Here is a 23,324-nt window from a genome sequence, read left to right on the forward strand (position 1 = left end):
TATTATCCTTACCTACAGGTAAGCCATGTTGTAGGCTTACCTGTAGGTAAAAGTCCAAATAGTGGGTTTACAACCACTTTAAGTCTGTAGGTGCTGGAAATATCTCCAAAACCTACACGGTTAGGAGATATTTACAATGTCCCCGTACTCTGATGTCTTTTGCGCATGCGCTGATGTATTCGGAGCATGCGCACTGTATAAAGGACACAATGTGCCATTTCTAAAGGAGTCATGCCGTGACTGGTGGCTCCCATACGCAAGCGCGGTAGTGACGTCACGCTACTCCGGGCAGTCACAGAGCCGGAGTCCGCGGCCCCAGAAGGAAGAGGGGTGAAGAATGGACGCGGCCCATTATGCTTTACCTTTGCAGGCAAATAAAGAGAAAGTAAAACCCATTAGGGTTTACTTCCTCTTTAAGTCGATGGGTTGAGTTCTACTTTAAGTGCATGTGTTGCTTTGTCTTTGTCTTTGATCTCTTTAAGCTCTCTAGCCCCCCCCCCCCAACACATGTATATAATCCATACATCTCAGTGTCATATATTGCTCCCCCATGGCAATACTCATGATACAAATCACTGAGATGGGACAAGGAGAGGAGGTGAAATTTCTCTCTCTCTTCTATTGGTAGGAATAACAGTTCATCCATGTGCTCTACTCTGCTTGTATGAGGATATCTAAAAAACATGATGGGGCTCATACTGGTGAGGGTCATACAGCTGAGTGATCCAGTGTTACCATATCATGGAGTCAGTATGAAAAAGTATATCACATACACAACCATTGTTTTTGGTGAACATGGCTGTCAGCATCCAGTTCAGTTACCTCTGAGCAGTGGTCATGATGGCATCCACCACCTCAATAATCCTGTGCAGGGCTGAGTCAGTTCCGATTGTCATATCAGTTCCACAGAAATCATTATCGATGGAGCCCACCATTCCCACAATATTCAGATGGGAATATTGTTCAGCAGCTGAGGCTTCAATTTTGCCTAAGAGAAAAAGAAAAAAAAAATTAAGCCTTTCCTTTTAACCACTTCCATACAGGGCTTTTATACACACCTCCATACCGGGCCTATTCTGGCACTTCTCTCCTACATGTACAAATCATAATTTTTTTGCTAGAAAATTACGCAGAACCCCCAAACATTATATATGTTTTTTTAGCAGACACCCTAGGGAATAAAACGACGGTCATTGAAACGTTTTATCTTGCACGGTATTTGCGCAATAATTTTCCAAACGCCTTTTTTTTGGAAAAAAAAATTTCATGAATTAAAAAAATAACAAAACAGTAAAGTTAGCCCAATTTTTTTGTAAAATATGAAAGATGATGTTACACCGAGTAAATAGATACCTAACATGTCACGCTTTAAAATTGCACACACTCATGGAATGGCGCCAAGCTTCGGTACTTAAAAATCTCCATAGGCAACGCTTTGAAATGTTTTACAGGTTACCAGTTTAGATTTACAGAGGAGATCTAGTGCTAGAATTGTTGCTGGCACTCTAACGCACGCGGCGATACCTCACATATGTGGTTTAAACGGCATTTACATATGTCGGCGGGACTTGCGTGTGTGTTCGCTTCTGCGCGAAAGCTACTGGGGACAGGGGCGTTAAAATTTTTTTTTTTATTTATTTGTTTTTTTTTTATATATATTTTTTTTTTTTTTACACTTTTTTTTTTTATCACTTTTATTCCTATTACAAGGAATGTAAACATCCCTTGTAATAGGAATGTGTGTGACAGGTACTCTTTATGGAGAAATGCGGGGTCAATAAGACCCCGCATCTCTCCTCCAGGCCTGAAAGCATGAAATCGGTGAAAAAAAATTCACCGATCTCATGATTACAGTTGCTTAGCAGCCGCAATCGCGGCTTTGTTTACTTACGGGGACACGGGCGTGACGTCATCACATCGCGCCCCGGGTCATCCGACGGTCCTAGAGATGACTGGTGACCATCTGGTCACCAGTCATCTCTATGCTTCCTGCCAGCGCCGGACGATTCGTTCTCCGGGCCCCCGATGGCACGGGAGAGCCCAGGGAAGCACCGGATGGCGGCGGGAGGGGGGGGATGTCCTCTAGTTGATGCCTCTAGCTGCAGGCATCATTCAGATTTCCCCCCACAAAGCCCAGGACGTCATATGACGTCCACTCTGAACGGTAGAGGTCCTTTGTGGACGTCATTTTACAATGGGCCGGTATTGAAGTGGTTAACATGGCATTTTTCAGTACATAAATAATTCAAATAATTTACTATAAAATACCAGTTCTTGCATTCATAGAATCCTTTATTATTAATTCATTCATTCATTATTATGTATTACCTGTTATTCTAGATTATTAGGTATTGGCACTATTGGGTTGTTTATAAAGACGTGACCTGAACTTAGTTAAAGTGATATTAAACACGCCCTGTTTAATTTACATTGCCCCTTCTATTTCTGTATGTGGATGATGACACTGTAATTATTTTAATAAATACAATTTTCCTGATTTATATACAGCTGTCACATGACCCAGGTCTCTCCCAGTCTGTCTGCAGAGAAACATAGGCAGGAGGAGCTTCTAGTCCTCTGCTGCTGGTCACACGTTCAAAATAATAAAACAAAAAAACAGTCTTTGCAATACAGGGTAAAAATCAATAATTAATATCAATAAACTGTTTTCAATCATCATACAAATATAGATTTATTATTTTGTGGGAATAACATGGTGTAGGCGGATTTCTGCCAGTCACAAGTTGTGTCACACCACTCTAGCCTGTGTCTTAGAATAACAGGGAGGAGAAGCCTCCATCAATCTACATGTAATAGCCCAACCCCATTGTGTTTAGCTGGTTAGTGGGCATGGAAGAGGAGGGAGGGAGTGGGCTGTCATTTACTAGGGTGCATACCCCCACATGTGTGACACATGGGCTGCTCAGATGTGATAGGAAGGAAATGCTCAGCATAGAAACTCACTGAAAACTGAGCATGTGCAAAGTTGCCAACACTGCTCTGCACAATCCCCAGCTGCACTGGAGACTTGGATAGAAGGGGGATTGAGAACAACAAGATCAGCTAGGTTTTTTGCAGAATACAGAAAACAAATCTCATAGTGACTGAGTATCATCAACATGTAATACACCATTTATTGATACAGTCGTTTTTTATGATGCGGGTTTAGTGACATGGTAAAGTGCAAGAATAAATGTCTCCTATTCACCCCCTTTTGGTCTGTTACGTATACTATTGAAAGCAATTTTTGGTAATATGAGCTGCAGAGATAATGACTTGAACAACTTCAGTCCTTCAGCTGTGAACTATTTGCTCCATAGTGCCTGCAGTTACAAAGGGCAGTGAGGGCTTGTTTAAATCTCCTTCAGTGCATGCTAAGAATATGCAAACAAATGAATATTCATAGACTGATTAAAGGTAAATAAGGTAGAAGGTGACTGATGCTGCACATTTGACTCCTATTACCTCCTATTCACCGTGCTGTGGAGTTACCCTTTAAGTGACAGTTATATATTAACACTAAAGGGATTTTAACAAAACCGGAGCAGACAAAAACTGGCGCAGTTGTGCTTGGCAAGATTCTATGTTCAGCTTGTTCAATTAAGATTTAAAAAAAAAAAAAAAGAAGCTAATTGGTTGTTGTGCATAACTGTTCCAGATTCTGGCTTCTCCGGTTTTGATAAATTCCCCTTATTGTGCTTCAAGCGTAACAATCTCTGACAGTATGTTAATGGCCAAAAATTAACAAAAGACAAAGAAGATTGAACACTAATGTACAGCTAGAACCTGGATAATATGTGACACTGCCTGGGCCAGTCCGTGTGTGCTCTCTCCTAATAAAGCCAAAGTCCTCTTATGTCTAGCCTGTAATTAGGCATTTAATGTGTTTAGATCTACACTATCTCTTTGGTGAGATGTCTGTTAATTTGTTAAATTGGTCTAAATCCATTAATTGCAGGTTCTGGTTTAGTCACTCCTGTTTAATTAAATTTATTTGGTGATAAGACAATTTACATGGTTCCATTACCATAGCTAGATGTTCCCAGAACTGTTTGTATTGAGATCCATAAACCATGAAAAGACCGTTGCTGGGTACAGGTGACTTGGGACAGATTAGGTGACAATTTTTTCCAGACAGAAGCCTGGCTGTACTCTGTAACACTATAAATAAGTGTGCATATTTCAATGGTCTATGTACTATAATATATAAGGGATATTAAAATATATATATATATATATATATATATATATATATATATATATATATATATATATATATATATATAGTGATTTTGTGTTCTTTTGTCTTTAATTATGAAAAGCAAAGTTTTAAAAAGTTTTTTTTTTGTTCCAGATGATATTAAATATTACATAATAATTAGCTCATTATCTGGTCAGCAGGTCAAGCTATCAGCTTATTTAGGAGTGCTTTCCCATTTCTCCCTACCATGGTGTTGTAAAAAAGCCCTTTGTTTACAAAAATCAATAACTCAACCTGAAATATACAAGAGAATCAATCACAGAAGTGATTGGGACAGGTCCCAGTCATAAGTGAACTTATTGGTCTGCCAGCTGAATGAGGTGTATTCTTCCCGAGCTGTGTAATTAGCTAAGTCTTAGTGCTCTAAGAATCCTTTGTAGTGCATACCATGTGCATTTTTAAGAATATATATATACACAGTATGTAAAAAGACCCATATAAAACATTAGTCTTAAAACATACAGTCCTGATCAAAAGTTTAAGACCACTTAAAAAATGGCAAAAAATCATATTTTACATTGTTGGATCTTAACAAAGTTCCAAGTAGAGCTTCAACATGCAACAAGAAGAAATGAGAGTGAGACAAAACATTTTTTGAGCATTCAATTAATTGAAAATAACGATTAAACTGAAACGTTTAAAAAGTTTAGGACCACATGCCTTTAAAAAGCCAAATCTGTGCAAAGATGTGGATTCATTGTAATTTTCTGTCAGGTAGTCAAATGTTGTGATGGCAAAGACAAAAAAACTCTCCCTTTTTGAACTTGGTCGGGTTGCTGAACTGCATAAGCAGGGTCTCTCATCAAGACACTGGACGATCCTCGACCCAAATTAAGGCTCTTACTGGCGCTGACTGCAGCCCCATAACCATCAGACGGCATCTGAGACTGAAGGGCTTCAAAAACAAAAAATGTCTTCAAAAACCTTGTCTCCTTGAACGCCACAGAACTGCTTGTTTAGACTTTGCAAGAGAGCACCAAACATGGGACATTCAAAGGTGGAAGAAAGTTTTATTCTCTGATGAGAAAAAATGTAACCTTGATGGTCCTGATGGTTTCCAACGTTACTGGCATGACAAGCAGATCCCACCTGAGATGTTTTCTATGCGCCACAGTGGAGGGGGCTCCATAATGGTCTGGGGTGCTTTTTCCTTCAGTGGAACAATGGAGCTTCAGGAAGTGCAGGGGCGTCAAACGGCCGCTGGCTATGTCCAGATGTTGCAGAGAGCGTTCCTCATGACTGAGGGCCCTCGTCTGTGTGGTAACGACTGGGTTTTTCAACAGGACAACGCTACAGTACACAATGCCCGCAGGACAAGGGACTTCTTCCAGGAGAATAACATCACTCTTTTGGCCCATCCTGAGTGTTCCCCTGATCTAAATCCAATTGAGAACCTTTGGGGATGGATGGCAAGGGAAGTTTACAAAAATGGACAACAGTTCCAGACAGTAGATGGCCTTTGTGCGACTGTCTTCACCACTTGGAGAAATGTTCCCACTCACCTCATGGAAACGCTTGCATCAAGCATGCCGAAACAAATTTTTGAAGTGATCAACAATAATGGCGGAGCTACTCATTACTGAGTTCATGTTTGGAAGTTGGATTTCTGTTTTGGGGGGGTTTCGTTTTTTTTGGAGGTGTGGTCCTAAACTTTTGGTCAGCTGAAAAACAACCTGTTTCAGTTTATTTGTTATTTTCAATTACATTGAATGCTCAAAAAATGTTTTGTCTCACTCTCATTTCTTCTTGTTGCATGTTGAAGCTCTACTTGGAACCTTGTTAAGATCCAACAATGTAAAGAATGATTTCTTGCCATTTTTCAAGTGGTCTTAAACTTTTGATCAGGACTGTATACAAAAATTAAAGTGGTTGTAAACCCTTACATATACCCAGGGCTGCTGTTAGAAATCACTGGGCCCAGTACAGCCTACCTGGCAGCCCCCCCCCCCCCCCCCAATATATCAAGACCATATTTTCATAAAAAAATACAATAAAATCATTATTAGCGGACACAAACATAACAGAGAACCTGTGTGAATTAGCCCCTTTTTATTTGTGTTTTACATAAAAAAAAAAAAAAATTCACAGTGACAGGGGGACACACCGGGTCATCCGAAGCAGGCAGAACAGGGAGGGGAATCAGTGATCAATGTCAGAGAAGCAATTACAGGAATGATGCCCTGTGTCTGTGTTTCTCCCTGCAGCAGCTGGAAGCCGAGAGAAGGGGGAAAAACTGTCTTTCAGCTGCTGCAAGGGCATCACGGCACAGGACATCCTTCTGTAACTGCCCCTCCGCCAAACCACACTAATTCTCCCTGCTGTTTGGGCCCCCCCTGTGTGCCGGGCCCCCTACAGGAGGACTGGTGGTCCCCCCCTATCAGCGGCCCTGCATATACCCAGTGATGGGACTGTCCTCAGGTGATACAAAGAGATGAAGCCAATCCTCCTACATAAGTTGCACGTTTACCTGCTGCTCTTTCTTCTGTTCAAATGCTGAATTTTAAAGCTTGTCTGAGAGTTCAGAAAAAAGTGTTACTTTGTGCTCTTAACTGAGACAAGTATACACTATAGGGGGATATGCTTTGTTCATATTTCATATTTCAAAGTTTACAACCACTTTAAGATAAAATTGACCCCAAATCATCAATATATAACTCTTTAAAAAGCATCTCAAGGGCAATTTAAAAATACCTTCTTTTACTAATTCTTCAAGAAGTCCACTCCACTCTTCTCGGAAAAGATTAGCCCCGGTTAAGCTACCATCTCCTCCAATAACACAGAGATTTGTGATACCGCGTTTCACTAGGTTGCAAGCAGCCTTCAAGCGCCCTTCACGGGTGCGAAATGCTTTGCAGCGGGCACTGCCAATGACTGTACCACCCTGTAAAAGAAACAAATGCTTGTTTTTTTTAAATGAAAGCTTTTAATTGTAGATTGGGGATTACAGCAGGCATGGTTCAGCACTGCTTGTGCTAAGATTGCACACATTTCAAGACAACCATACACCACCATTGGGGCTTGCGTAGACAGGCATTAAATAACTTAAATGTTGTAGGGTAGATCAGTGTTTCTCAACTCCAGTCCTCAAGGCACTCCAACAGGTCATGTTTTCAGGATTTCCCTTAGATGAAACTGCTGTGGTAATTACTAAGGCAGTGAAACTAATCAAATCACATGTGCAAAATAATGGAAAGCCTGAAAACATGACCTGTTGGAGCACCTTGAGGACTGGAGTTGAGAAACACTGGGGTAGATGATGGTTCTGAGGATGCATTTGACCTGCTGTGCTTTTTCTTTAGATGTGGAATCTTCTATAGATCCATTTGCATTCTAGGCATAGCAGTATTTAATAAAAAAAACACATACATTAAAGCCAAATTCCATGTAAATCTTTTGTCGTTTTGGATAGAAAAAGGGTTAAGCCTCGTACACACGACCGAGGAACTCGACGGGCGAAACACATCGTTTTCCTCGTCGAGTTCCTTGTTAGGCTGTTTCTCCATTCCCGTCGAGGAAAAAGAAGACATGCTCTCTTTTTGACTATGACTATGACTAAGTAGCGTTGATCTGCTACGCAACGCGTCAGGTGAAGGAAAGTGCCGTTGGTGACGTCATCTCCGCTCGCGGCCGAGAGCGGAGATCTGATACCTTTTACACAACATTCGTTTAGACCATCTGCATGCTGTTTTATCCATTTAAATGTGAGTGCATTATATTTTTTATTAAAACTATGCTGAATATATTACACTATGGAGCTTGCATTTACTTTATTATGAGTGGTCTGGATAAACCCCTTGTTGGACGTTTGGAGTGATCTATAGCTTCCTTGGATCGAGAGTGTGTGCTGCTGAACCCTTGATTACATCTAACAGGCTGGTTTAACCTGTTCTGAGGTGAGAGGCTAGAATTACCATCACTATTGGGTCTGCACTAACTACACTGGAAATATCGTGCGGTGGATTGCAGCACATTTTTTATCTGTTTTAAAAACACTATTTGCACTTTTGAAAGTTTGGAATCAACACTTTATGAACTATATTTTAAGTTTTTCTCACGTTTTTTGGAATATAATTTTTTATATATTTTTTTAAAAAACAGTGATTGCTTTGGAACACTGATTAATTTGAATTACTTGTATATATATATTATTATATATATATATTCCCTTATTTTTATTCATATATATTTTTTATGTATCAATCACTTGAATGTTCATCTATTCACAAATAATGTTTTTTTTTGTTCTTCATATTTATATTAATTATCACTTAGATTATCACACTGTGTGTTTCTGGTTCTACACATGGTTACTATTATTCACGACATCACTGTTTTGGTGATAGCACTATTATTGGATTGCTATTAATTTCCATTGACTATTTAATATTATTTCTAGTCTTCATTTTAATTCTATTAATCTCACTATTTCCACCCTGCACATCTCATATTAGATGTCTTGAAGGGTCTTTGGAAAAAAGGAGTGGAACACAATTTATTGGATCTTAGGGCCAGTATCCATACGTTGCTGTGCGGTATTTTGGCATATAGTTATATTTTATTTTAATTGGCAAGCGCCACTACACCCCCTGTTTACATATGTCTTTTGGTGCGTGAGCACTGCTTTGGTAGTGGCTGCTGCTTTTATTTTAGTTGCTATTTATTTATTTTCCTATGGTTAGGTTGGTTTTGCGCATTGGTTCCCCCCTGTATACATAGGGATCCTTGACAGTTTCCTCGTCGAAAAATGTACACACGACCGGTTTCCTCGGCAAAAAAAAAATCTTGCTGGTTTTTGCCGAGAAATTCGGTCGTGTGTACGAGGCCTGAGAAGGGTTAGCTCCAAAATCATGCCGTTGCCCCTTTGAAGAGATGCTCCTCCCCTTCCTGTTCTGTATGAGAACCATCAAATAGAAAGTGAGGGGGACCTCCCCACAGGGTAACAAAGACAGCAAAAGTAAAAGAAAAATTTGTCTGCAGTTAGAAATCTTATTTTCCCTAGTACTTACCACTTGCAAGATGCTTGACACGCTCTCCCATGATACCTCAATAATATTGTTTCCACCATCCACCATACCCTGATAACCCTGAAAGATGAATAAAACAGTATATTAGTTACACTAATAGTTATACATATAGAAACAAAAATGTCGTAATTTAAAAAAGAACTAGACCACAAGATCTCTGGACCGCAGTGAGATGTACTGTATATCATGATGTGGTTTATGCATACTTTCATGTCCCATAAATCTTCAGAGGCACATTTTGGATCCAAAGTGATAGATAAATTGCATATGTTATATTTCCTTATTAATATGGAGGCTCACTAATGGATTCTAAGCCTCCAAATCTTGGATAAGGGGATGGTTACCATAGCTAACTAATAAAAAAGGAATGTCATTGCAAACTGACCAGGTCCTTAAAAGGGCATCTTGTTCTAATGGGAGTTGACTGGGGGCTGGCCATTCCTTAACCACTTCCAGACCTTAGGTGTTTTTCAGATTTGGTGTTTGCAAGACTAGAACAGTTTTTTCTGCTAGAAAATTACTTAAAACCCCCAAACATTATATATATTTTTTTCTAACACCCTAGAGAATAAAATAGTGGTCATTGCAATACTTTTTGTCACACCGTATTTGCGCAGCGGTCTTACAAGCGCACTTTTTTTGGAAAAAATTCACTTTTTTGAATTAAAAAATAAGACAACAATAAATTTGGCCCAATTTTGTTATATATTGTGAAAGATAATGTTACGCCGAGTAAAATGATACCCAACATGTCACGCTTAAAAATTGCGCCCGCTCGTGGCATGGCGTCAAACTTTTACCCTTAAAAATCTCGATAGGCGATGTTTAAAAAATTCTAGAGATTGCATTTTTTGAGCTACAGAGTAGGCCTAGGGCTAGAATTATTGCTCTTGCTCTAACGATCGCTGCGATACCTCACTTGTGTGATTTGAACACCGTTTTCATATGCGGGCGCTACTCGCGTATGCGTTCGCTTCTGCGCGCGAGCTCGTCGGGATAGGGCGCTTTAAAAAAAAAAATTTTTGTTTTCTTATTTATTTTTATTTATTTTATTACTTTTTACACTGAAAAAAAAAATTGATCACTTTTATTCCTATTACAAGGAATGTAAACATCCCTTGTAATAGAAAAAAGCATGACAGGTCCTCTTAAATATGAGATCTGGGGTCAAAAAGACCTCAGATCTCATATTTGGGCTTAAATGAAAAAAAATAAAAAAAAATTGGAAATGTCATTTTTTCAAATGACAAAAAAAAAAAATTGTCTCTTTAAGAGGCTGGGCGGGACTGACGTTTTGACGTCACTTCCGCCCAGCAGAGCTATGGGGACGGGCGAAGGAGATTTTTCCTTCAGTCTCGTCCCCGCTCAGCTGCTGAACAGTCGCGATCTCCTCCGCCGCTACCGACGGCTCCGGTAAGCGGCGGAAGGGGGGGGCCCCTCTCCCGCCACCGATAACGGCGATCTCGCGGCGAATCCGCCGTGGAGACCGCCGTTATCGTTTACCAGACCGCGCACACTAAAGATTGATACCTCGGTTGTGGCAGCAGCTGCTGCCGTTACCGAGATATCAATCTTTAAAAAATGGACGTACATCGTCGTGCGCAGGTCTGGAAGTGGTTAAACACAAATTCTATACAGTAAAACCTTGGTTTGAGAGTAACTTGGTTTGAGAGCGTTTTTCAAGACAAGCAACATGTTTTAATACATTTTGCCTTGATATACAAGTGATGTCTTGATATAAGAGCAGCGTCATGACACAACTGAGTATAAAAGAGAAGAGAGGAGCCTCTAAGTGTAGCAATATGTTTACATTTAATGAAGGTACAACATTTAGCAACTCATTGCTACACTTAGAGGTGCCTCTCTTCTTTTTTATACATTGGCGCTCCAGCCCTGCCCCTCCCTGCTGGCTGTGAAATAATAGGTATCATTCTGCAGAGCACAGCGCACCGCTGCCAGCCTGCCTCCCCTGTGTATCTATCACTCTCAGTGCCATCATGGGGCAGCATGGGCTCAAGGACCAGCTGCTTTGGGGAAAGTGCAGGGGCCCCCCATGCAGCTGGGGCCCCTGGGCAGTGCCCAGGTGTGCCCTCTCATTAAGACAGCCCTGGCCATTAGGCATGTGTCTGAACCTGTTCGACCAAGCCGTGAAAAGCGAGCAGGGACTCCATGGCAAAACAGCATCTTTAGCTAAGTATTCTTGTCATATTTTCTAATATTTTTTGTATCTGTCATTACTTTTAATAAATGTTATACTTATAAGTACTTGTGTGATCTTTCTTTGCACATATTGGCCCGGATTCACATACATCAACGCATATTTATGCGGGCGTAGCATATCTAATATACGCTACGCCGACGCAGCGCACAGAGGCAAGAACAGTATTCATGAAGCCAGTGCTCCCACTCGCTCTCAAATCTACGCTGGGCTTCCTCGGCGTAAGCCAGCGTAGGTGGAAGTGGGCGTGAGCCATGCTAATGAGGCGTGACCCCATGCAAATGATGGGCCAAGCGCCATAGAAGTACTTAAAACGAACGTATTTTACGTCGTTTACGTAGTACGTGAATAGGGCTGGGCGTAGGTTACGTTCACGTCATAGGCAGTGACCCATCGTATCTTAGGGAGTAGTTCCAAAGTGATTCTGCGCATGCGCACTGGGATGCGTCCACGGGACAGCACATGTGCAGAATCACGTCGGAACGCAACCTACACCCAGCCCTATTCACGTACTATGTAAACGTGGTAAAATACGACGGCTCTGTTCCCTGGTCCATACCTTTGCATGAGTTGCGCCTCCTATATGGGGAATAACTTTACGCCGGACGTACGACTTACGCAAACCGCGTATATTATGCGGCGGGCGCAACTACGTTCGTGAATTGGCGTATCTCCCTCATTTGCATATGTGCATAGAAAATCAATGGGAGCGGAAAATGCGCCCAGCGGAAATATGCGCCCACGATACGACGGCGTAGGCAAGTTACGTCGGTCGTTGGAAGCCTATTTTTAGGCGTATATCAGATTGTGGGCACGGCGCACAGATACGACGGCGCATAGTTAGACTTACGCGGCGTATCTCGAGATACATCGGCGTAAGTGCTTTGTGAATCCGGGCCTTTGAAAACAGCCTCAAAAACATAAACTATCACATGACCGTGACAAAACACCAAGACACTTCTGCCTTAGGTGTACTGCTCTTCGACCAATGTGTTGGTGAATTTTAATGGACATCTATGGGGCTGACAACTCATTCTGGCTATCTGTACAGCAGAACACAAAGGGCTGAAGAGTGCCAAGACTTTGCAGCAGAAGATCCGTGGGTGGAGAGGTAAGCACAAAGGTTAAGTGTGAAGCACACCATACACTACTCTACATTAAAAGAGTAGACTATAAAATGGAGCAACTAACTCCAACCAGTTTTAACTTGGACAACCTTTGCCAACTGGGCTGCTTTAATGCAGTGCAAGTAGTCGTCCAAGGTGACTTTCACCAAAAATGATCTGGTGGGCAATCTTCAAGTTCCATGAACAGAAACAAATTCTCTACTAGAGAATGTTTAGTGAGAGTCGTCACATTCACTGCTTTATAAACAGAATATGAGTGCCATTTGCAACACAAAATACTAAATAGCCTAAACTTTACAGACAGAAATAATAATATGTGCTACAAGAACTGCTTACATGCATGGCAGAAGGTCAGCTAGCTTCAAAAACAGATATACGATTTTTAATGAGTTATTTAACCCATTCAGACTTTGGAAAGTTTAAAAAAGCATTTGTTTAATATTATTACAGGTAACTTATATAGCGTCATCACTTTACACACTTGGCATATAAATTGTACATTCACATCAGTCCCTACCCTAACTCACATTCATATATACACATACTAGGGCCAATATAGACAGGAGCATATTAACCTACCAGCATGGCTTTGGGATGTGGGAGGAAACCGGAGAAACCGGAGGAATCACAAACAGGCACAGAGAGAAAATGCAAACTCTGTGCAGGTAGTGCCGTGGTTGAGATTCGAACCAGCGACCCCAGTGCTTCGTTCAGAGTTCCTCAACAGAATGACTGTCTTCATTCAGCGTACATAGCCGCCAACTACAGGACTCGGCCCCGACCCCCGGGTCATTGGATTTGATTGACAGCAGCGCAAAGCCAATGACTGCGCTGCTATTATGCCTAGTACACACGACCGTTCTTCTCAGCAGGAAAAAAACAACGTTTTTCCCGACGGGATTCCTCTCACGTCTGCCTTGCATACACACGTTCAGGCCAAATACCACCGTCCAAAGCGCGGACTATAAAGGACTATAAAGGGGAAGTTCCATTAAAACGGCGCCACCCTTTGGGCTGATTTTGCTGATCTTTGTGTTAGTAAAAGTTTGGTGAGAGACGATTCACGCTTTTTAGTTTTCGTGCTTTTCATTCCGTTACAGCGTGACGAATGTGCTATCTCCATTCCGAACCCTACTTTTACCAGAACAAGTGCTCCCACCTCATACTTTAATCTGAGCATGCATGTTTTTTTCCCCTCGTGAAACCATACACACGACCGGTTTTCCCCGACAGGAAAAAGTCAGCTGGGAATCCCGGCGGAAAAAAACAAAACATGTTCTCTTTTTTTTCCCAGCTGTTTTCTCGTCTGGAAAAACTGCGAAGGAGCAGGGCACGGCCGGTTTTCCCGCCCAAAAGCTGTCATGGCAGTTTTCCTGTCGGGAAAACCGGTCGTGTGTACGAGGCATCAATCTATCCAAAGAAGAGCCGAGAACCCCGGGCAAAGATCCAGCGCGTTCGTGATGTGGGACTTTCCAGGGCTCAGGTAAGTAAAACGGGGGGCTGCGGGGGGCGGTAATCATCGGATGTTTTTTCACCTTAATGCATAGGATCCTTTACAACCCCTTTAACTTCAGAAGCTGAAATGTACATCACTGAAAATGCTTTATAAAATGTTGTCAGTCTTCTGACAGCATTGCAGAGTAATGTGGTTTACTAACGAGTCTGCATTATGAATTTTGCATAGACTCACAACTCACAGCGGAATACAGCACTCAATGCTATTTCAATGGTGGCTGCGGTAATTGCTCACAGAATGGATATTTTGGCCACACAGCTAGTTACCTTTTACAGGAAAATTTTTATTATGTTATCTTTAGTCTGAAATAAAGAACACAGCCCTACTTTGTGCAGAGTAAGGCCGGGTTGAATATACTGAATATGTATATTATTATTAATATTATTATACAGAATTTATATAGCGCCAACAGTTTACACCACGCTTTACAACTTGAGGGTAGACCGTACAAATACAGTAGGAATCAGTGGGCCCTGCTCCTTAGACCCCTTTCACACTGAAGCATTTTTACAGCGTTTTAGCGTTAAAAATAGCGCAATTAAAACGCTCATAAAACGCTCTCCATGCATCTCAATGGATCCTTTCACACTGAGACCTGCAAGCAGCAACTTTGGAGCAGCTTTTGGGCGCTGAAAAAAATGCCCCTCTCCATGGAAATGAATTGAAAGCGCTGTAAAAACGCTTTGCCCTTTCACACTGAGGCACTGCAAAAATGCCCTAAAACGTTAGGGTCTTAGGGGTGCTTTACCAGCACATTGGGATTGCAGATGAGGTTTCGCTCGAATAACGCTCAAATAATGCTCAAATAACGCTCGAATAACGCTCCAAAAACGATCGAGATATTTATTTCTTATTAACCCTCCTGGCGGTAACCCCGAGCGTGACTCGGGGTTGATTTTTTTCTACCAAAATCGGTATCCCCGAGTCACGCTCGGGGTAGCTGTGCAGAGCCTGCAGCGCACGCTGGCTTACCTTCTCCTGGATCCAGCGATGTCACCGCGCTGTGTGAGCGAACGGGACCTCGCTCGATTCACACAGTGTCCTCCTGTGCCGTCGATCTCCGTTCCCTGCGACGTTACGACGCACGGGGGCGGAGAACGGCACCAAATTCAAAAAAGTAAACAAACACAATACACACAGTATACTGTAATCTTATAGATTACAGTACTGTATGTAAAAAAAAAAACACACCCCCCTTGTCCCTAGTAGTCTGTCCAGTGTCCTACATGTTTTTTTATATAATAAAAACTGTTCTTTCTCCCTGCAAACTGTAGATTGTCCATAGCAACCAAAAGTGTCCCTTTATGTCAAAAATGGTTTTAGATCAGCTAGAAAACAGCAATAATAAATTATAATCACTTGCAGAATTGTGCGATAGCGATTTGTGGGGAAATTCGTCATAAAAAAAAAAATATATAATGACAGCGACAATTCTGCAACTGAGCAAATTTCAGTGATTTTGAGTTGATTACATCATTGAATCATTTTTATTAGAATTATATTATTATTTGTTATAATTATTTATAATTATTTATTATATTATCATTTATAATTTTGTTTTTAAAAAAATGTCATACCTGGGATGCCTATTAGACTCTTGTTTGGTCAGATTTAAGTAAGTTATTCCTAAAAATTACAGACCTACAGTATAAAACGCCAAATTTCCTTGCAAATAATGGTACCGCTTTCAGCATGTTTTTTCTGAAAGAATCATACCGCCAGGGAGGTTAAAGTGGTTATGGACATGAAGTACATCCCTCTATAAAGTGTGTACTTGTCTCAATTAAAGGGGTTGTAAACCCTCCTGTTTTTTCACCTTAATGCATCACTGGAATGTCTCTGCCCGGGGTTCTCAGCTCTTGGTTGGATAGGTTGATAGCAGTGCAGCCATTGGCTCCCGCTGTTGTCAATCAAATCCAATGACATGGGTGCCGGGGGCGGGGCCGAGTCCTGCAATCGGCGGCTATGGACGCCGAATGATGCACTCGGGAACGCGCCCGCAAGGTAAGCCCCCGGAGTGAAAGAGTTTGATTATAGGCTGACTGAAGTGGTCGTTGTAGTCCATAAAAAAAAGCATTGTACCACAGTGGGTTGCACAATGAAGATGAACATGAAACAAATATGGAAAAGCTAGGAAGTTAGCCTGGAAACCAAGGGCCAGATCCTCAAAAGAGATACGCAAGCGGATCTGCTGTTCCGCCTGCGTATCCCTGTTTCTATCTTTGGAACTGATCCACAGAATCAGTTTTCCAAGAGATAGACAGAAGATCCGACATGTGTAAGGGACTTACACTGCCGGATCTTAGGATGCAGTACCGCATTCGCCGCTGGGGGCATTTCTCGTCGAAATGCCGCTTCGGGTATGCAAATTAGCACTTACAGAGATCCACGAAGCTTTTCAGCTTCGTTTCTTCTCCGTAAGTATTAAGTTGCATGTGTAAAATTAGGGCTGCTTTTACAAAGTGTAAACTGTTTACACCTTGTAAAAGCAGACCCTTCTTACCCGCGACGCTGTTATTTTTTTTTTTCCCGCCGTATCTTTTTTTTTTCCTGACGCAATTTTTTTGACCCGGCGCGATTCACGAAGCTCCGCGTAACGTAATTTCGCGCTATGCACATCGGGAAAATGACGTCACGAGCATGCGCAGTACGTCCGGCGCGGGAGCGCGCCTAATTTAAATGGGAGTCACAAAATATTCCAACTGCACACCTTCCAGGAAAATGGCCAATAAGTAAAAGGGTGCTGAAACGATCACCAGCTGGGAACCGGAAAGCAAATCATGTACACATATTCGCCAGCACACCAAGGATCATTGAAAAAACGTCCGAAAATGTAATGCATAATAGCGATCCAAAAAGCAACGTTTCGAGGTCACGCAGGACCTCTTCGTCAGGCAAAACGTTGCTTTTTGGATCGCTATTATGCATTAAATTTTCGGACGTTTTTTCAATGATCCTTGGTGTGCTGGCGAATATGTGTACATAATTTAAATGGGACTCGCCCCTATTTGAATAGGAACGCCTTGCGCCGGCGGAATTTAAGTTACACACCCGAAAATTTCTAGGTAAGTGCTTTGTGGATCGGGCACTTAGGTAGAAATTTTGCGGCAGTGTAACTTAAATCAGAATATTTAAGTTACGGCGGCTCTTTGTGGATCTGGCCCCAAATGTCTGCACTATTGTGTTCCCCATAGCTACCTATAGTTGTGAAGGTTGGACAGGAGGAAAATGGAGGTGTTTCAGCTGTAGTGATGAAGAAGGCTACTGCACATTCCATGGACAACAAAGATAAAGGAAAAAGGCTAAGGCCCCGTACACACGACAGAGTTTCTCGGCAGAATTCAGCGAGAAACTCGGTCAGAGCCGGATTCTGCCGAGAAACTCTGTCGTGTGTACACTTTCGGCCCGATGGAGCCGCCGAGGAACTCGTCGAGAAAATAGAGAACATGTTCTCTATTTTCTCGTTGTTCTATGGGAGAACTCGGCCCGCCGAGCTCCTCAGCGGCTTCAGGGCTGAACTCGCCGAGGAACTCGATGTGTTTAGCACGTCGAGTTCCTCGACCGTGTGTACGGGGCCTTACACTCGAGCATATAGAACCAAATGATTAACTGGATGGTAAAACCACACGACTCAGGTTTGCCTATTTCAGACATGTAATGTGATCAAACTCATTGGAGAATGCTTGCATTGGTTGGCAGCAAAAGGAAACTAGGCCACCAAAGACTCAATGGTTAAACACCATAAAGCAGTCAGAACATGAAATAACTAAAAGAAGCAGAACAAGATCATAAAATGTAGAAAGAGTTAGCCTATTTAATCCCCGTAAGTCCGACAAGATCAAATAGATAACATCACCAAGTAGAAGATAGTCAACTGCAACATCTGCCTTGTCTTGGGACAGACAATACAGCCGTACATTTTTCCCCTGTGATCGATCAATGATCGACTGCGAAAGGCAAAGAACAATCCACTGGGTTCAATCCACAAAGGGAATATAACAGACTTACAACACATGGCTAAAGTGTATTGGAGCTGCACTATTAATCGTTAAAAAATCGTGATCTCGATTCAACCCCCCTGATAATCTCCAATGCAGAGTTTGCCGATTCTTTCATATAACAAGTGGAGAGACTTAGCTGTCAAAAGAAAATACCTGGGCAGTCTGCCAAGTTTTCAACAGGAAACATTGTAACCAATGCTTCCTTCTAAGGCCCCGTACACACGTCCGAGGAACTCGACGGGCAAAACTCATCGTTTTGCTCGTCGAGTTCTGTGTGAAGCCGCCGAGGATCTCGGCGAGCCAACTTTCCTCATTGAACAACGAGAAAATAGAGAACATGTTCTCTATTTGGCTCGACGAGGAACTCGTCGGCTTCCTCGGCTGAAAGTGTACACACGCCGGGTTTCTCGGCAGAATTCAGCTCCGATCGAGTTTCTGGCTGAATTCTGCCGAGAAACTCGGTCGTGTGTACGGGGCCTTGGATGAAAGGGATAAACTTCTGTGTGTAAAGAAAAAAATCCAGGCAGTCTGCCAAGTTTTTAACAACATGAAACATTGTAACTAACTTCCTTCTTAGATCAAACTTCTGTGTGTAAATGCAGAAAGTTTAACAACTAAAAGTCTTATACCGCGTACACACGATCATTTTTCGGGTTGTAAAAAAACTACGTTTTTAAGGCTCTAGAAAAAAATAAGTTTTTTTCAACTTGATCATTAAAACGGCCTTGCCCACACACGATCGTGAAAAAAAAATGCTCTAGCAAAGTGTGGTGACGTACAACACGTACGACGGCACTATGAAGGGGAAGTTCCATTCGGATGACGCCACCTTTTGGGTTGCTTTAGCTGATTTCGTATTAGTAAAAGACTATTTGCGCTTTTCTGTCTGTTACAGCGTGATGAATGTGCTTAATTACTCCATTACAAACGGTAGTTTTACCAGAACGAGCGCTCCCGTCTCATAACTTGCTTTTGAGCATGCACGTTTTTTTTCCACGTTGTTAAAGCCCACACACGACCATTTTTTACAACCCGAAAAACGACAACTTTTAAAACGTCGTGAAAAAATTAAGCATGTTCGAAAAAAAATTTGCCTGTTTTTCAGAACCCAAAAAATGCTCTGAAGCCCACACACGATTGTTTTTAATGACATTAAAAAAAACCTTGTTTTTTACAACCCAAAAAATGATCGTGGGGCATAAGGCCCCTTTCACATGATTTAATCGTGATTTTGCAGCAATTTCAGGGAATGCCTGTGTAAGTGGCATCAATTGAAGTCAGAACGACTTGAAGTCGTACTAATATGAATGGTTGTCATCGGAAATCATGGGAAAAGACTTGTCACGCTACTTTGCCATCACAAATCGTGGGACAAGTCGTAAAAGTGTGAAAGGGGCCTAAATCTTTTTCTGACACTTGTATCTTAAGTGGGGACAGCGGTGGCACTTCACAGCGGTGGTTAATGATGGGATGTGGGGTTCCAGCACCTTGAAGCTCTGGACCCCTTTAAATTACACAGCACCCTGCACCTCTGGACCCCTTTACATTACACAGCACCCTGCACCTCTGGACCCCTTTACATTACACAGCACCCTGCACCTCTGGACCCTTTTACATTACATAGCACCGCACCTCTGGACCCCTTTACATTACACAGCCCCCCCAGAGTTTGTTACACAGACACCCCCTAAACAGTTCTGGACCCCCTGCATGTTACACAGACCTCCCTACAGTACAGACCCCCTCCCTACAGTACAGACCCCCTCCCTACAGTGCAGACCCCCCTACATTACAGACCCCCTCTACAATACAGACACCCCTACATTACAGCCCCCCTCTACTATACAGCCCATACAGACTCACCCTACATTACAGGGACATGACCTGCAGCCTGCGGGCCGCCGTGGCCCACCGGGTATATGCCGGTATGCCCTATGGCCAGTCCGGGCCTGCCCAAGGGAATAAAATGCCAATTGCTGCAAAATTGTATGTCACACTGTATTTTATTTGCCCAGCGGTCTTTCAAATGCAATTTTTGGGGGAAAAAATACACAGAATCGTACAGCTCTAAAGTGTCTTCATATAAGTATTTAGGAAGAAACCAAACTTGTTATGTCTTGGACAGCAGATACTTCTCAGCCCTTCTTTAATCAGCCTTGAAGATCATTTAGAAACCTGAAATCCCCCCAAGGTATACTATTACAGGCGGTGTCACAGTATTACATGTGGCTGCTAGAACGAGTTTCTCTGGTTTTCATCTTCCTGGAACACTTCTTTGGTAACTTTCCAACCTGGAAACACTGAGCTGCTTGTTGAATGCTTGGAATTAAATGCCCAGCAACGTCATTAAGAATAACGGCTATGTCCCCACAACATGAGGCATGGCTTCTGCACACAGTCATTATTTATGGACTGATAGGTTTATTGTAGGAAATGACATCTATAAAAAGGCCTGGCCATGTTCTGTCCCTGGAATGCTTTATGATCAGAATTACTACGTTGCTAGGATCTGATAATGGGGGCTTCTAAATTATAAAATGCTGTGTTCAACAACAACAAAGTGCTGGAGACACCCTATTGTAATTTGTACTATATTTGTGAATGTCATCATTTTTGGAGCATCAGATTCTAGCTATGTAGCAGTGAGGGATTATTTATGCATGCCTTGCCCCTTGAATAGTGATCTGTGGTGGATCACTGTTCAGTGGGGGTTTGACAGGCGGTATGTGTATGTGTTATGTCACTGCACTTACCTCTGTGGGTGATGAACAGTCAGGGCTAGATTCAGAGAGGAGATACGCCGGCGTATCTCCAGATACGCTGGCGTATCTCTGAGTCTGGCCGGTCGTATCTATGCGCCTGATTCATAGAATCAGTTACGCATAGATTTCCCTAAGATACGACCGGCGTAAGTGTTTTACACCGTCGTATCTTAGGCTGCATATTTACGCTGGCCGTTAGGTGGCGCTTCCGTATAGTTAAGCGAGGAATATGCAAATGAGCTAGATACGCCGATTCAGAAACGTACGTCCGGCCGGCGCATTTTTTTACGTCGTTTACGTTAGGCTTTTTTTCGGCGTATAGTTACCCCTGCTATATGAGGCGTATCCTATGTTAAGTATGGGCGTCGTTCCCGCGTCGAGTTTTGAAAATTTTACGTCGTTTGCATAAGTCGTTCGCGAATAGGGATGTACGTAATTTATGTTCACGTCGAAAGCAATGACGTTTTGAAATGTATTTTTCAGGATATTTTTGTTGTTATTCTGTTTCTCACTGTTAAATAAACCTTCCATTAAAATTATAGACTGATCATCTCTTTGTCAGTGGGAAAAACGTACAAAATCAGCAGGGGATCAAATATTTTTTCCCCTCACTGTGTATGCAATCATTAAAAATAGCTTATATAAGTAAACCACAAAATTGCATGTAATCTCCATATTAAAGTAAGATAATTCCAGTTGCTATTTATAACCGGTTACAACGTTAGGCAAACTTTTTTTAATGTAGTGCGCTGTTTATGTTAAGCTAAAGCGGTTTCTGTAACTTTCCTTGGAATGCAGGCCCGGGGCGAAGATTTGTTTTAACATGCAGGTGCTGCGAAATGCGTCTTAAAACAATTTGCTTTAATCTGTGTAGGAAAAGAGTCCCGGGACATGGGAAGATGTATTGTGTGTAGAGGAATGTCATGAATGTTGTACAACTTCATGGATGACACAGCTGGGAAATAAAACAGTGTTTATAGTGACTAGTCATTACTGGGGCTTCATAAAAAAGAATCCCACTAATGCAAAAAATCAATGATCACTTGGAAATGATAAAAAATGAGGAGTTAAAGTAAAAGTCTATTATATTTTTAATAAACTTGTAGCTTAAGTTACTATTGCAGTGTGTACCTTAACCACTTCCATACAGGGCAGTTATACACACCTCCATACCGGGCCTATTCTGGCACTTCTCTCCTACATGTACAAATCATAATTTTTTTGCTAGAAAATTACGCAGAACCCCCAAACATTATATATGTTTTTTTAGCAGACACCCTAGGGAATAAAACGACGGTCATTTCAACGTTTTATCTTGTACGGTATTTGAGCAATTATTTTTCAAACGCCTTTTTTGGGGAAAAAAATTGTTTCATGAATAAAAGAAATAACAAAACAGTAAAGGTAGCCCAATTTTTTTGTAAAATATGAAAGATTAGGTTCACCGAGTAAATAGATACCTAACATGTCACGCTTTAAAATTGCGCACACTCATGGAATGGCGCCAAACTTCGGTACTTAAAAATCTCCATAGGCAACGCTTTGAATTTTTTTACTGGTTACCAGTTTAGATTTACAGAGGAGATCTAGTGCTAGAATTGTTGCTGCCACTCTAACGCACGCGGCGATACCTCACATATGTGGTTTAAACGGCGTTTACATATGTCGGCGTGTGCGTTCGCTTCTGCGCGCGAGCTACCGGGGACAGGGGGGTTTTAATTTTTTTTTATTATTATTATTTATTTATTTTACATATTTATTTATTTTTTTACACTTTTTTATTTATTTTTTATTTTTTTATTACTTTTATTCCTATTACAAGGAATGTAAACATCCCTTGTAATAGGAATGTGTGTGACAGGTACTCTTTATGGAGAGATGCGGGGTCAATAGGACCCCACATCTCTCCTTCAGGCTGGAAACCATGAGATCGGTGAAAAAAATTCACTGATCTCATGAATAATGTGGCTTACAGCCGCAATCGCGGCTTTGTTTACTTACGGGACCCGGGCGTGACATCATCACATCGCGCCCGGGTCCTCCGTTTTTTGGGCCCCCGATGGCACAGGAGAGCCCGGAGAAGCACCGGATGGCGACGGGAGGAGGGGATGTCCCATCCCGCCGCCTTGAAGAACGATCTAGCGGCGGAACCGCCGCTATGATCGTTCTTACGTTGTGCAGAATCGCCGGCACAAGAGATAGATATCTGTGTCATGTTACATGATATTATTTTATTATGTACTGTCTCTTTAATGTCTATCTATTTTGTCTCTTGTGGCATTCCGTAGTTTCCATGCTGCTCAGTCTCCTCCCCCTCTTTTCTGTATCAGTCATTTTAATGCTGTAATTCATGTGACCTGTGTGTTTCTTCTACCTGCATGGAAGAATCGTTCTTTTACCTGTTGTAACTTGCAT

General features: G+C 41.9%; 1 protein-coding gene across 5 annotated transcripts in view; it reads right to left on the bottom strand.

Annotated features, from left to right (window-relative positions):
- The window catches only part of LOC120940064 (phosphofructokinase, platelet), a 154,615-nt gene that overhangs the window by 78,231 nt on the left and 53,060 nt on the right, over positions 1 to 23,324 (bottom strand). For all 5 annotated transcript variants that reach the window (XM_040352666.1, XM_040352664.1, XM_040352662.1 and 2 more), the window contains exons 3-5: positions 9,268 to 9,345; positions 6,953 to 7,142; positions 823 to 988 (exon numbers count right to left, since the gene is read on the bottom strand). In XM_040352666.1, the coding sequence (XP_040208600.1) occupies positions 823 to 988; positions 6,953 to 7,142; positions 9,268 to 9,345 (434 nt within the window). The remainder of the gene's footprint in view (positions 1 to 822; positions 989 to 6,952; positions 7,143 to 9,267; positions 9,346 to 23,324) is intronic.

Source organism: Rana temporaria, chromosome 5 (genome assembly GCF_905171775.1).
Source record: "Rana temporaria chromosome 5, aRanTem1.1, whole genome shotgun sequence".
Taxonomy (NCBI): Eukaryota; Metazoa; Chordata; class Amphibia; order Anura; family Ranidae; genus Rana; species Rana temporaria.